At 43.7% G+C, this 16,192-nt stretch overlaps 1 protein-coding gene across 1 annotated transcript in view; it reads right to left on the reverse strand.

The window, feature by feature from the left end:
• LOC139215780 (glutamate receptor ionotropic, NMDA 2D-like) overlaps nucleotides 1-16,192 on the reverse strand; it is a 94,049-nt gene that overhangs the window by 48,826 nt on the left and 29,031 nt on the right. The window contains exon 6 of the mRNA XM_070846814.1: nucleotides 622-736. Coding sequence (XP_070702915.1) covers nucleotides 622-736 — 115 coding nt within the window. The remainder of the gene's footprint in view (nucleotides 1-621; nucleotides 737-16,192) is intronic.

Below are 16,192 nucleotides of genomic sequence, written 5' to 3' on the forward strand. Positions count from 1 at the left end.
ACCTTTAGCAGCTTTGACAGGGAGGTGAAGAACTGCAAAGATTTTAAAATCCGAGGGCTCATCTTGACTGGCTGCTGTTTTCGTTCAAAGGTTGATTTTTCCTTTTTGGTTATCATCCCTTAAATGAGGTGGGCCTTGAGTTTCCACCTGCAAGTAAACATATTGAGTAATAAAAGGTCAGGAGTAAATGGAACACAGCGGGAGAGAACAAAAAGGTTTACTTGTTTTTCTCAGGTCGAAGCGAGTCTTGAGGAGCTGGAAGTGCCCTCGGAGGGCAGGCCTTGGATTTGGTGCTATTACTGTACAACTGCTACACATGGCCCCTGACAGAGTGGATATTGGACTGAGAGTTAACGCTGGCTAACAAGGCTGACAAACCCAGACGAAAGAGTAGAGACTGAGGAAGAGAGAGGCAGGAGGGGAGGGGAGGGGGCTTATGGGAGATCTAATTAGATCTGGGATAGGGAGAGGGGGGGGGGAGAGACGGAGCCAGTGAGACAGCAGAAAGGTGAAACGGAGCACTGATGAGTTAGCATGTTTGATGGGGTGTGAAATTGTGGTTAGCCCGTCTAACCGCTGCGCTATGATAATTAGAGCCAACATGCACAGCTGTGTACTGACCTCCTCCCAGCCTCTCCCGTTGGTGTAGGAGATGACATCGAGCAGCGGTTTGGACAGGTAGCCGTCGCTGTTGAAGGAATAGTCCCGCCCACCGATGGATATGTTGGTGAAGTACCTGTGAAAGGAGACAGGAGGTGAAATAAGAGATGTGTTTTCACTATCCGACACAATGGAGGGAGCGTCAGTGTTATATGTGAAAGAGTAGCTAAGCCTAGCATGACGTACTGGAACCTTTAATTTTGTGAAACACGATTAATAGTAAGTACCCAGCATGTTTCAGTCACAAGCATGCTACTGAATATATATCCCATATATTGAGGATACATACGGTATAAAAAGCCATTAGTGCCCTTGTGAACGTTTTAGGAAAGAAGAGAAATGAAACAAGAAAAAAAAGAAGAAGAAAATCAAGTAATAAAAGCTGTGGAGGTGGAGCCGAGACCTTCACTGTGGGGAACATACATCAGGGAGTCTGTGCCAAAGACAAAACACATTTCTGTTGATATGAGAGGAAATCACATTGCTGAGGTGTAGAGACCGCGAGGTGGGAGAAACAAAGAGCTGAGCGGAGGTGACGCACAGAGAAACAGAGAGAGAGACGAGATAAAGAGCAGAATTCACTAAAATGTTTCTGCAAATGTCTGCAGCTGCATTCTTGTGTCAGACGACAGCAGGAGGAGAAATACGGAGGAGGAGAGAAAACATTAGAGGACAAACACTTGAGAATACTTTTAATACGAGGAAAGACAAAAGCAGAAGAGTGTTGGTCCGAAGCAGATGTAGTGCAAAAGAAAAAGAGAGAGAGAGAGAGAGAGAGAGAGCTTTAGCTTTGATGTTTTTTAATGAAATATCTACCTTAAAAGCTTCTGGAAAAAATAAGTACATCAAAGCAAACCAATGAAACCATCCCACACACTCCCAAACACAGGCGACCGTGCTGAGAGAAAACCTCAACAACATCTCAAATAATACTTAATCAAGTGCAATCGGACTTCAAAAACACACACTGCAGAGAGCACTTGGAAAAAAAAGATAATGCTGTAGTAACTAGAGAGGATAAGCAGCCCAGAGCTCACCTCACATGTTACTGCTGTGGTTGGACTAATCTACCAGATTCTATGAAAAAGTACAAGTCATTTGGACATTGTGTATTATTGACGTATTCAACATAAGACAGATTTAACTTTTGGCCACATTAGAGAAGCTTTTTACAGTTTCTCCTCTGAAAAAAACTAATATCTGACATAAAATATGATAATATCAGGAAGTAATAACGTGTTTCACGTATCTGGCAGCTATTTAATCAAGAGGAAGAACTGGACAAACAGCAATGACTGCAGCTCTCTGCTGTCACATCCGGATGGACAGATATCACAGAAAAAGATGTCACTGTTGGACTGACAGAAGACAGAAGTCACAAGAACAGACACACTATTGTTATCATTGTTTCATATGAGCTTCCACAGTCTTCATTCTGTGAGTGGTGTTGGCTTCATTTGGTCAGTGAAGACCCTGAGATGTTGGTATGTATATATGTATTATTCTCCCAGAGGCCTAACAAATGGTCACTTCGCTAATTGCTTGAGAGAAACCTGACTGAAACGTTCTAGCGTGCCAGTGTGGTGCTAGATTATATACAAGGCAGAGAATTCACTGCATTGTTGACATGCAGTAGATTCAGGATGGAAACATGAAGGAAGGCTTGTACAGCCACTGATGCTTGTCATTACAAGCAAACAGTTTTATCCAGCATAGACAGATGCTGAAATTGCAGTTTACACTCTGGAAAAAACAGAGCAAACACAGGAAAGTTGAACCGGAATTGCTTCCAGGTTGTATAACACAAATGTCTGCCCTCCCATATAATCATTCTGTGGCTCTGAGCTCCATCAGGCGTTTGGTAGTAGGTAAGCAGTGCACTGGTAAACCCCACAGCAGCCGTTCTATCACAGTAATACTGGAATATCAGAGTGGATGGAACCACAGATGGAACCTCACACAGCTCTGACATACAAGCACTCATGTCTGTGACTGTGGGGAAAGTGTTCGGCCTCCCTGGTGGGAGATTTGCAAGAGGAGACCTCTAACCTGCCACTGCTTCCCTAAGGAATGGAGTATTTCTCTGCCATCTTGTTTTAATCAACAAAGAGGAAAAAACAATATCAGCCTTGAGGCTCAGAGTGGCAGAAGAAGAAGTGTCTCATCTCTCCTGGACACTGCCAATCTGCAGCTGAGTGTCTGAGTCTGAGCTCAAATCCACCCTGGTTTTATTCAAGCCTCCTCCATCCTTTATTTTTCATCCTCCCTGCCTGCCTATCTCACATGCTCTTCGTTTTCCCAGGCGGAAGATACAGTGCATCACAGTACAGTAGAGAGGAGCAGCGAAGCAGAGGTGACACAGCGAGGATGGATTCCACAGGGTGGAAAAAAGAGAGAGAGACAGAGTCAGAGTCAGAAACGGGGATAGAACAAGAGAAAGAGCCAGCGAGAGAGATGGAGAGTGAATAAATGCAACAAAAGGGGGGAGACAGGGAGAGAGAGTGCTGCATGGCACAGAAACATGAGCTGCTTCACTGAGAGGAGAAGCATCAAACAGCTTCGCTACAGGCGCAATCCAGCTGCTGCTTCACACACATGAAGGAAGAATCCAACAAACACACGTCACACAGTGTGTCACATATTATCACATTCGTGTTAAATCAGACGGGATCACCAGCGCCTCTTCTTTTATGAGACTTTGGGGCAATAAAAGTGGTTCAGTCCACTCTGGGCCAGATTCACTCAGAAAGAGAAGTCTTTTCACAGAGGTTGTGGCCACAGTCTGAGAGTATTGAGCTCCTGGCTCACTGAAACAGCAGCTCATCATTACCCTGTCCACAATGGTCTCTTCCACACTGCACCACTCCTCTGCACCCTGCACCGGCTACTCAAATCTGATTCAAGACGCTGCTACTTGCATCAAGGACATGGTCAAACCACACAGATCCACTACGCCCTGCTACTGCCAATCAGCTCGCTGCTCCTTCACCAGGAGAGGGGCCCAGCTACCGCTAAGCAAACTCACAACTGCTGTCTCCAGATGCACTCTGCCAAGCTCAGAGGTGGAATTTCAATGAGATCGCTAAGGAATAAGGATCCTCGAACTCAGCATGAAAAAAAAAAATTATCTGGATAGTTTTCTCTCCCATCCAACTCCAGATGTTAAATTTGACACCAAAAGTCTTTAGTGCCTGCAGTCGTCCAATTAGGTAATTAATCGACCATTTGTGGATCATCTGTGATGGTAAGTTCATCCAACAGATGAAATCAGTTTGAGATGAAGCAGCAGTGACGTGGGAGTTTTCGGTCTCACTGCAGCTGCAGAAAACAAAATCTGAGTTTACTTTCCGGTTTGCTGTTTGTCACAGATTTAGCTGCTGTTTTTCCAGGTTGTGGCTGCTTTTGCAACAAAGCTCCACTTCGTTGAGGAGAAATTGAGTCAATTAAGAGGTTTAGCTATTGTAATGCATCACTTGCTGCAGTGTGCAATACAAGACGTTACATGTTACGACCTTTTAGGCCGTGAATGTTTCCATCAGCACATGAAAAGGCTTTCGTAAGCTGCATAAAGGTCAGATGTCCTCTTTTCACTTACATCAGTCACTTAACAAAACCAGCATTAATGTCTGTTAAAATGTCACAGATCATTATTTTGAATTTCATCCGTAAACCAGCAGGTAGATCACCGTAGAGGCAGAGAGCAGAGGGAGGAATTAATGAGAGAGGAATAGAGGGTGAACGCGGCAGAGAGTGAAGTGGGAGGTTGAGCGTGCCTCAGTGGGAGATGCTGCTCTCAGTCTGTATTATAGCTGCACAACAGCAGAGCTGAGACAGAGCCTGATTTAATCAATGAATCCATTACTGGTTCACGTGGCAGCCTCGCATCAAACAGAGTGGGGGAGAAAAGTTCCCTGTGGAATTAGTTCCAGTTTTATTACTTTGCAGACTGGAGAAGAAGAAGACAAGGAGATGAAAAAACAGATATTAAAGGTGAAGAACGAGAAGAGATAGAAGGCAATAGAGAGGGTTTAAACCAGAGAGAGATGAACTGGCTGACCAGGGTTTGAAAACAACCATTCGGGGATTACCTCGGTTAATACACAGGAATAAAGTTTGTCTCCGTCTGTTCGAGCTCACGGAGGTCTGGCAAAGATCTTCACACAAAACCGTGGGATATCGAGATCTGTGGAAATCTTGAGGTGGACGTTTGACTGACTTCTTGCGGCTGTCACAACTGTCTGAATAAGAAGTGCTAATGCTGAGCAGACCTCATGAACTCCAAAAGCAAAATAAACCTGCAAGATAGCCTGTTATAGTCTCATTATTTTGCAGAAACTGTATTATTTGTTGAGGGAGAACTTTATCCGTCCCATTAGAGTTGGGTTTCTGCTCACCTGATGCGTGTAAGTGGAGTATCAACTAAGCTTTTAACTCTGCTTTGGTCTCCACCGACTCCTCAGAAAAGTACGGTGTGCTGTGGGATTATTAGAGCGTTGAGGCTGAGTAGAGTTGGTGTTAATCTTCTTTTTTAGAGAACATTTATAATTTGATTCTAAGTGAATAAATATTAATCAGTGATGCTTTAAATAACTTTTGAGGTCAGTTTCTGGTTACTGGCAGATTCAGACAGACGTTTCTTACTTCCATCAGTGTGTCACTTGGTGATAAGCCTGTTGCTGCTCTATCATTGGCCGACCCTCCTCTCTGCTGTGCTTCTCTCTGACCAACCGCACTGAAAGCCTTCTCACCCTGGCAACTACGAGCGTGTGGAGCTACCATGACAGCAGATACCTCGGATTACACGACAGAAATCAAAACGCTTGTTTGTTTTTTTTGTTCAAGAAACAGTTTCACTCATTTCTTGTGATGAAAAAGATGAATCAGTCCAAAAGTATCTGATAATTTCAAAATAAAAAATAAAAAAATCTGGATATTTTCATGTTATCAGTTGTGATGACTAACGATGAGAGCCAGCAGCGCTGAGCCTGTGTGTCGGCCAAACTGGTGGCTGTCCATCGTTTTAGGTCTAATTAATGTGCTGGATAAACAGAAACAAATATAAATAAAGAGATCTATCATCTCCAAGAATGTTGTGCATAGTTAATGATGTTCAAGACGCAGCCGCTGGCACTATTTCTACAACACTTGGAGTTCGTCCATGAGTAAATCCATCTCACCTTGTCATCACCTCTGACTGCAAACAGAACAGAATATTTTTATATGACAAGAAAATGGAAAAACAAACATTTCTGCAATCTATTCTGTCACAAATTGAAACGTTCATGAATCCTGAACAGAAAATCAAATCTACCCAAAGCAAGTGGTGAGGACAAAATGATCAAAAGTATTTTCCATGTCTAAACATCATTTCTAATTCAGCACATCATAAATGTCTCTGATGGAAATGCTGCACAGATGGAGGAGAGACAGAAATCTGGACTTTGGTAGGCGTGTGTGCCTGTCTGTCTGTCTGCTCTCTGTCTGTCTGTCTGTCCGTCCGTCCGATATGCACTGTGTGCTAATGGTTTACAGTCCTGCTCTAATAAGCATCAGAGATCTCCCCGGCTGATGTGTGTGTGCGCGCAAGTGTGTGATTTTCCATCAGTGGAAACATTCAGCCTCTTTGCCGGCTGTTAAGGGGAAAGCTTTCTGTGTAACCATGACAACTTCTTCAAAAGTAAAAAAGAGAGAGAGAGAGAGAGAGAGAGAGATGGGGCGTTAGAGAGAACAAGATGAAAAGAAAGAGAGCGATGAGAGGGAGTGAGAGAGATGGGCAAGTTAGTTTGAACGATCAAGAACCATTTCATGCTTCATATAATAAAAGTCCGGGATTTGTCAGCAGTTATTCTCCATCTCGCTTCATCTTCCTATCCTCTTACCTGTCACTCTCAATTTCATATGCAGGAATGTTGATGTTCCACTTAAGTTAGATGATATATTATTGAATGTGGTACATTTTCAGGAAGAAACTGAAGATAGAATGAATAAATACATAATCACAAGACAGCTGAACTCAAACAGGACGCTGTGATTACTTCTCATGCCATGTGTACTGTAAGAAATATAAGAAATAAAAGAGATGTTTAAAAATTAAAAATCATGTTTATCTTTATTCACTGAAGCTCAGTATCATAATTAAAGGCCTTCACTATCTCCACAGCCAGAAAACAAAGCCAGGACTGAAGCACAAGAGAGACGTCTTTACAGTGAACATCTGCTGCAAAGGAGTGGTTTTCCAGTCTAAGGCTTCTTTTATCTGGGTGGCATAAGGAGCTATCACTGACCTCAGTGAGCACCAAGCACCAAGCTGATCCACTGGAGAAGATGGTTATGTACATATACTCACATTACTGTAAGTTGAATATCTTTGATTTGGGGTTTTGGACAAAACAAAACACAACAAGCTCCTTTTCATTCTCCTCAGACGTTCTCGTTCCTCGTGCACCTTGGAAGACCAACGGATCGAAAATAGTCAGCACATTTATCATTTTTACCTTTATTACTTCTGTTTTTTTTTATGTCCAATGCTGAAAAATCTTTCTGCTATTAAATGTGCTTGACAGACACCATAAAGGCAAGTTTAAGGAAACATCGTGGCTCTGGTTCATACAGAGGCGAACATGAATTACCACAATCTTCCTACACTTATACTGATAAGACACGTCACTTTCGGCACTGGACATTAGCAGTGGGAAAAAAAACACGAGGTACTGACAAGAATCCAATTAAGTTTCATCCCTACGCATCAAGTACGGACCTAATGTCAGGGGATGCCGTTTTTTTAGCAGCTGCTTCACAGGAAAAGCATGTGTCTCTGCCGGTGGTGAATGAAAAGTGGTACTTGCAGGGTAAACATCTTTACTGTATCCTGCTGGTGTGTGAAAAATGACTCACTCAGACCACACTTGTAATTGATATTGACAGACTTCTTTAAATGGCTCGGCTGCTCTGAAACACTGAAACACCAGTTGGTTTTTCTGACAAAGTAGCCGCTGTAGTATTCAACCACACTTACTGTTACCAAGGCAACCACGGGTGTCACCAGATCAACTGAGACCGAAAACCTTTTAACACAGCAAATGCAACTCTGGCACAGGTCCAATTAACTGAATGGCATGTTACAAAGTGACGTATCGTCCATTCACTTCTAACAACGTAGACGAGACAGACGTTATCAGAAATCTTCAAAAGAAAAACAAAAGCATTCTTTCCAACTTTACACGACTGCGAGCGCATTCAGTGCTCCGGGAAAAGCACTCGGAGGATTTCCATGGAGGAAATGAGATCTGAGTAAGAGTTTTCTGCCTGAGACTTTGCTGTCAGGACTTCAGCTGGGAGTTCAGTCCAGCACTTTGAGACCATTCAGTTCTGATTGGTGAAAATAAATGAGCTGCCACTCAATTGTAATGTTTTGTAATCGACTTGGAGCCACACAAAGATCAGCAGTCCACTGGGTTGGTGCCCCGTGAATTAGAGCTCATGTTACAGACTGTAAACTGTAGAGGGAGAATTAAGGAGTGGTGTTGTCTTACAGTAGTCTGCAGCTTTGAGAAATGCTGCAGATCTCTCCAAAAGTGTAAGAAATGTTATCCCCATTGTGTCGGTGGATTTCTGGACACATGATACCAGCTTTCGTCTGTCAGATTTAGTCACTGTTGCTATGTCAGACATTCAGACAACAACTTTCTTCTTATTGTTTGAGCACTGATGTACTAAAGCTGAACTAAGTGAGGTCGTCCATGGAGGACGATCTCAGGCCATCAGTGCCTGTATACAGTATATAACATGGAGGCTGGTGATTATTGACCTTCTCCATGTTATAAACTGTATAATCTTCATACCCGAGCTTGTGTTGTATTCGAAAAAGCGCCGCTCCTTTTGTTTCAGGTTGTGTGAAATTTGGTGTGGCTGGATTTCTGAGCTTTGTTGGGCAACACTAGTGAGCGTAACGGTGCTTTTATTATGACACACTACACTCCCTCTCCCTCTCTCTCCCTCCCTCCCACTCTCTCTCTCTCTCTCTGTGCTTCCCCCATACAGCAGATACAGTCCATTGACACATTTTTCCCATTTCCCCTCATTTATAAGGAGGCTGACCCATTACAGAGTTAAATAAATAGATGGATTAATGAATGGAAGAATGGATGAATGAATAAGAGCACTCTGTAGCAAATGCTCAATGGGGTTTTTGTCAGCATCCTTCCCTCCCTCCCTCCCTCCCTCCCTCCCTCCCTCACTACCTTCTCTTATTGACTGAGATGATTCATAGTTCATCACTTTCCAAGACAAAGCCTCTGTGGGTCTGAGGTCCATCCTCTGGAGCCGAACGCACCAGCAGAGCCGAGCTGTCTGTGCTCCGACACTGTGGAGGATAACGTTGGTGTATCGTGCTATTGAACACACACACACACACACACACTAACACATACATAGATGTATGAAAGAGCTGAATCACACAACGCGAATGAAAGGCTTGTGACCATGAACACTAAAGGGGGGAGGCAGCCTGACAGATGTAAAGGCTATCATGGCTCCTGTGTGACTCATAGAATCTGCAGTGAAGGAGACCAGAGGAGCAAAGAAGCTGCTGTGTGTGATTTAACTGGGCTACGTGTGGCGCCTTAATATGCACAACTCATTAAATGATTCACTGCGAAACATTGTACAATATCGTCAAGAGGACCGTCGGCCAGTCAGAGAGTGAATTGCTGCATTTCCAATAACAAGCCACTGATTTAAGGTTGATGATTTCAGGGGGAAACAAATCTGTGCAGCCACCATGGAAGCTGATGAATCACAAGTGTTTCTCTGTATTAGAAACAGTCATGTGACCTGCAAGAGATGATGAAACAGTCATGGGAAAAAGTAGAAACGTCTCTTGGCAACAGGAACCACCAGAATTTAAGGGTGTGATTAGATTTTGCTAAAGAAAACACTTCTGATATAGTTTGAGATTTAAGTTTTTTCACTGAAGACATGTTGACATGTCACAGGAGGAAAACATGAAAATAATAAAATGTAAATTATGAAATTAATGTTGTCTATGTGATGGACGTTAGCAGCTCAGAGCCTCTGTGCTCTACACAGCTTGTTCTAACGGCATCCTCGCCCTTCAGGCACCATCCACCCAAACACACCATCCACCAAAACACACCATCCACCCAAACAGCTGAAGTCTGCGTCCAGTCACAAACGGAAACAAACATCCAAATCTGTGCAGCCTCTCCTTGCACATTTCACACAGCAGTAACGTGGGTGTAGATACAGAGACTGGGTGTCCGTCAGTGGATGTAAAGAATGTGTGTTGCTGTCTCCTTCTCGCAGCGCAGCAAACCCCATCAAATAAAAAACAGAGGCGTGCTAGTTTTCTTCGAGGCGCTCAGTTGCTATGCTCGCTACTGGGGCGTGTATGAGCGCTGACAATATATTCAAGGACTTCTTACTGGCTGCAGAAATGTTAAGAGCAAAAGATCCAGTAGTGGATAAGTCATGAAGCGACTGGAATAGTCTCATTTTTTCAGTCCTGATCTGGAGGAGTCAACAACATCTGCTGCTGTATCATAGCAAACCTCCATCACAGGGTTTGGTCTCAGCACATCAAGTGCTGTTCACTGGACAAAAGGAGCTGCTGCTACATATTGGTGAAAAAACTCATGCTTTCAAGGCTTTTCTTTCATTTTTTTTTTTCAAAATCCATAAACTTGGAAGGTTTTCCAGGTCCTGTGTGAGCCTTGGCAGCACAACTGATGTGTAGAACTTGAGTGTGTGAAGAGGACGTCTCCTCTGATGCATGGATGTATCATGTGGGCACATGAGAGCTGGAAACTGAAGGTGTGCGACACTGAAATAAAATCAATATGAGGTGCACAGTTCACCGTGCGAGCTGTCACTGTCTCATCAATGGGCAGGAGGAGGAGGAGGAGGAGGAGGAGGAGGAGGAGGAAGAGGAGGAGAGACAGTAGGAAGAAATAATAAAAGAATAGAATGTGAGATGTTGAATGGATACGACCTTTCTCTCTGGTCCGTAATAGCGTAAGTATTTTATGCTTTCGACTGAGGTAGAGATGAAAAAAATAAGAAAATAAATAAGAAATTATTCATCCGGTCGGGGCTTTGATTCGTCCTTGTAGCAAAGGCAAAAGAATTTGGCTTTTTCAGACAGGATGAGAATCAGTGGGCTGTTCTTCTGTATTTCTGATATCAGCCTCGCTCCCTTCTCTCCTCACCCATAACTTCCACATTTCTCCATCTCTTTTTACCAGTCTACCTCTTTTCCATCCCTTCCGAAAACTCTAGATTTCTCTCTTACTGTACCTTCCCTCTTTTTTCTTTCTATCCGAGTCTATCAATCTCCTCCTCTCTCCCCGCCTTTTGTTCCGTCTCTCCCTCATCCCAGCAGGGTTGTCATGGTGATGTGCGCAGCTTGGCATTATACATGTGTTTTCATTAATGCTGTACATGGCCGGGGCTGAACCACAACGAGGCAGCATAGGTCGCATGTTGGAACGCAGCTCTGTCCTAAAGCGGGCATTGCAGAAAAGAAAGCGATGGGGGGGACACAGATAAAGAAGGGAAAGATTAAAGAACAACAAGGAAAGGCTGAAGTGCAGGTGAAAAGGACAGATAAGTAAAAGGCCTCTAGTTGTATGGTTATCTGGTGTGAATTACAGCGTAGGATCTCCTGTTTGTGCTGCGTATGGTGATCCTGTGTGCTCAGCTTAAACTAGTCAAGTGCATCACGACTGAGACAGGTGAACAGGTGAAGAGGCTGGAGAGCCGCTACAAGATTCAGAGACTGACAGATCTCATGCTGACATCTCTATTAGCAGAGCAGCTACAATAAAATATACGCCACTTTATAATACCATCAGTTTAACAACAGAGAAATACAGGAAGTAGCTCCTCGTCTTCTAGCTCATTTGTCCTGGTTTCATTCCTGCCGTTCTCAGCCTGTACTGAACCTATCGAGCACCAAATGACAAAGCTGGCGACATGCAGATGAAAACACACACACACACATTTCTTTTAGAGAGTTGCAGGACACAAAGATGAAGGATAATGCTGTTCTGTGTCTGCTGGACATGTGAATAGACAACACGTTCCTAAGTTGAGGACATGCCATTTAAAGCTTGCTGCACATTACAAAGTCACTAAAGAGATAAAATAGCTACTAATTTTGATGGCATAGGAAACACACATTCTAAAATTTTAGTGTTTCTCTTCAAATGTTCATTCAGGCATTCAGTCTTTTAACTGCTCCATCTTTCTTTCCACTTCCTCAGCTGCCGGCTTTGCATAAACTTTACAGCCGTTACTCTGCGAGCAGAGGGCAGACGTGACGATTACATTTACTCTCCTCACTGTAAAAAGGTTGGTTTCTTTGTACTTAATCACATTTCAAGTTGCATTTGTTGAAGAGTAAGAAGCAAAGTCCTGTGTGAGCAGAGAAGAAGCTGCTGGTGTGTCTGCAGGAGGTTCAGAGCTCCATGTCACGCCAAGGGTCAGGGGGTCGTACCCGGCTGGGTCTCTGCGCTTTGGACAGTGCAACAACACACCATAACGCAGTAACATGGATGGTGTCATTGCGGTGTATAGTTAGCATTATTGTACCTGTGCACAGGCTGCATCTATCTTCATTAATTAATTAATCAGTGATTCAATGCACGAGCATGTTAGACGAGCCAAAGCAAACACACCAAAGAATGTGTGTAACCCACAGATGCATGCTGGTCCGGCTGACGTGCAACCTGCAGAACTGCTCACAGTGGATCCTCCAGATTTCTGTGTTCACTGAGGAACTTCTAGTTACCTTCAGTGAGTTTGGGGAGTTTTGGAGACTCTGACAACAGTTGTATTGATTCTGAGAACATCACCTTCCAGTGCTTAGCCTCGTACTGTAGCGCTGTGTGTGCTATGACACTGCAGGCCCTCCTCCAGTGTTTTTCAGACTGTAGCTGCTGTGGAGTTCATGCTGTTTATACGTCTCTGTGTTGGCTGCCCTGCTGATTAGTTATTCTGAGACACATTATGCAAAATGCACTTCATTATGTCACATAGTTTCTGTAGTTAATCTTCCCACGTTGATAACTAACAGCCAGCATGCGATAAAAGTTTGAGAAGTATTCAACCTCTAATAGAATCTAAAGACACATTTAAACAAAGTAAAATAATGGTTTTTAAATTGTCTGCTCATTAGTCAAACCTTCCATAATTTTTCAGCAAGTGTCTGAAATACAGTTAGCGGCAAGAAGAGGAGGAAGGAGTGGGGAGAGGACTGGTGAGAGAGAGGGGAGAGGATGGAGGTGAGGAGAGGAGAGGGAAAATGGGGGGAGGAAGACAGAAAAGGAGGACGGGGAAGGACAAGAGAACCTCGTGGCCAAAAGAGAAGGAACAGACAGAATGAGCGGAGAGAGAGACAAGAAGTGATGGAGAGACAGAGATCATTAAAGATGAAGAAGATGATGATGAGGAGAGGAAGGGGAGGAAAGAACAGGGAGGGCGGGGGGGGGGTCACGATGGGTTGAGTGGAAGAGCAGCTATTTCAACATCAAACAGCATCGGGAGGAACTTAATGTTCCTTTTACAGCTCCATTTGCATGTTTATAAGCAGGAGTGGCAGCTCTTGTATTTGACACACAAACAGACACACACATGCACTCACATTAGCACTGCACTCTCATCATCACACTGATGTGACTGCCTTCATTAGCACTGATGGGACAGGTCACAGCAAGGATAGTGTGTGTGTGTGTGTGTGTGTGTGTGTGTGAGTGTGTGTGTGTGAGTGTGTGTCAGAGTTGACAGCTTTCACAGCGATGGCAGAGGAAGTCAGGGAGCCCGAGGAGATCCGCCGGCCGCTACTGACAACTGGTAATTTAGCATGCAGCAAATGCAGCGAGTGGACTGCACATGGGGAGCACCTGCTCTCTGCTCTTCAGCTGCAGCGAGCAGGTGAATCCAAAAGAGCGCTGCGGTTCCACACCGATTAAATAATGTCTCAGGTAATGTGATTGTTCGTGACTCCTCCAGGAGAAGGGGGTCTTTCTTGCTCTCTCTCTCCCCCCCCCCCACAGGCAACTCAGAGTCAGCTGCACGCAGCGTGGGGTCGTGGAAGTGTTGTGAAGGGAGCGACAAAATGTGCTTCCCTGCCACCGTAAAGATCACATGTGGGAGGTACAGCTGTAAAGAGGCAGTGGTTCCACATTGAAAGCAGAAAGTGGACAACTCTTCCTCCTATTTAGAGCTCCTGAACTTCATGTTGGAGAATCAAAGGAGTCAAGAAATCATTCAAATCAAAGTCACTATCACAATAATATAAGAGATACCAGTCAAGCATAGACTGGACACACTCTTATACCACCTTCCAAACCACAGTGTGACTAATCCACAGTGCTAACTTTGACCAAAGTTGCTTACTTGCGTACATAAACATGTGTAGTGTTCAGATGGGAAACAGCACAGTGATGTAATACAGTGTTGTTGCTTCAGAGATATGATGAGATAATAATACCAGACACTGCAACACTGCACTTCACTGTTAATAATACATGTACGTGTTTTTTTTTTACTAATACACTGTGTTACCAGATGATGTTGGACCGTCTCAACTTTTTTGCCAAAGCCGCCTGTATCAACACGGCATTCGTATATAAAATAATGAGCTGTATTTCTCATGCAGTGCTGTTGCCACAGTATGTCACAGTACAGCATCTGTCACTGCTTATGCTGAGTACTCAGTTCTCTTACAGGAAAAAAAGAAAAACCTGCAGCAGAAAAAGTCAAATGCTGCAAAGAAACACCCAACAACAGGTGCTGGAAAGTGCAGGTTGAGTATATTTTGAGTCAATCTGCCTTTTAACACAACATTTTACCCAATAAACCATATTTGCCAGATTGTCTAATCCTGAAATCTTTCTCCAGGGATGCCAATGATGACAATGACAGTCAGTGGTCATGTGTGTTCCCCAGCTTTCATGGTGACATGCACCCTAAGAGCAGCGTGATCCACTGATAAAGCTTCCACCGCATTTTTAGTTTACGTTCCTAATGCACCTGTGTCTTCCTGTCAGAGCTTCCTGAGTGTGTATCTGTATCTGTATCTGTGTGTACTGACGTATTCGTGCATCATTTGCATGGCGTCATGAGTGTGTGACCGTGCATAAATCTTTGACTTTTCCTGTCTCTTTCAATACCTCCCCCTCTCATGCCTGCTCCCCTTGCTCCCCTTGATTCCATCTTCCTTCCTCCCTTTCTTTCCTTTCTTCCTGCGTGCCACAGAGCATTACGTGTCCGAATCCAATTATCCAATTTACATGCAAAACGCTGCATCGGATGCCTTTGTGACCGCGGCCGCCAGAGGAGCCAAGATGGGAGACAAAGATGTGCAGGAGAGCAGAGAAGATAGGTAGATGGATGGAGGGTGCGCTATATAGAATTGGAAAGGGAAGGGGGGGGGGTTGATTTAATAAGTGAGGGGGGGAATAAAAAATGAGAGATGGTGAAGTAAGGAGGAGAGCAGATTTGTGTAGGCAGAGGAGAGAAAGAGAAAGACGGACGGAGCACCAGAGAGACGTTGATGGAACATGGCTACATGACTGAATAACACACTGAGAGACAGACTGAGAGACAAATAACCAGCTAACTGACTCAATCAATCAATCAGGAAATCAGGAATACATAAATTCTGGGGGATCAGGTTAGTCAGACATGTTTGTAGCAGGTTTACCTGTGCAAAGAAGGATCATTACCAACAATCTAGGAGTGGTCAGATTCAGGTTTGCATCCAAAAAGTGTGTTTGATAATCTGGATAATCTTTTCCTGCTCTTTCTGTTTTCTCCCATCTACCATTCAAAAAATCTAATCTAATCCCCCTTTTCACCATCTCTCCACTCCCTGCTTGCCCATTTTGTGCACTAACTAAACTCGCTTATCTCTCTCAGCGCTGAGTTTCTTTGAGTGATTCACTCATTAGCTGTTCATTAAAGAATGTGTTCATCTTTAGCACAAGGGCTGTCTTAGTGTAACACTGACACGCTTGCAGTGTAAATGTCCATTGAAAGAGTTCTTGGAGGCTGTAATCCTTCCTTCGCTCCATTTTGGACATAAGCAGCATTTTTCTAGAATGACTCCAATGTAAGAGGTGGAAGGAAAATGTGTTCTTTGTGTTGCTTAGCCTCCATCATAGATCAGCAGGGAGCTGCTTTCTAGAGAATCTGACAAAAAGAATTTCATCAAGAAAAAAACAACTTTGGGAGAAAGGCGGTCTCAGACTCCTGAAGCCTTTCATTAGCATTGGCTGAACTTTGAAATACATTATGCATGGACCAAGGATTTTATCCCCCATCTTTTGCATTGGAGCCATGCTAGAATCCTCACCTTACACAGAGAGACAGAATGATTGCAAAAAATAGGGAATTAGATGAGATTTATTGAACAATGGGATAGCCGTTTGTAAAAAAAAATTAGGTTTTACAGAGAAAGAGCCGGAGAGGCAACTCTGCAAAATAAAAATAATAATAAAAAATCCTTGAA

The sequence above is a fragment of the Pempheris klunzingeri genome, chromosome 16 (assembly GCF_042242105.1).
Source record: "Pempheris klunzingeri isolate RE-2024b chromosome 16, fPemKlu1.hap1, whole genome shotgun sequence".
NCBI lineage: Eukaryota > Metazoa > Chordata > Actinopteri > Acropomatiformes > Pempheridae > Pempheris > Pempheris klunzingeri.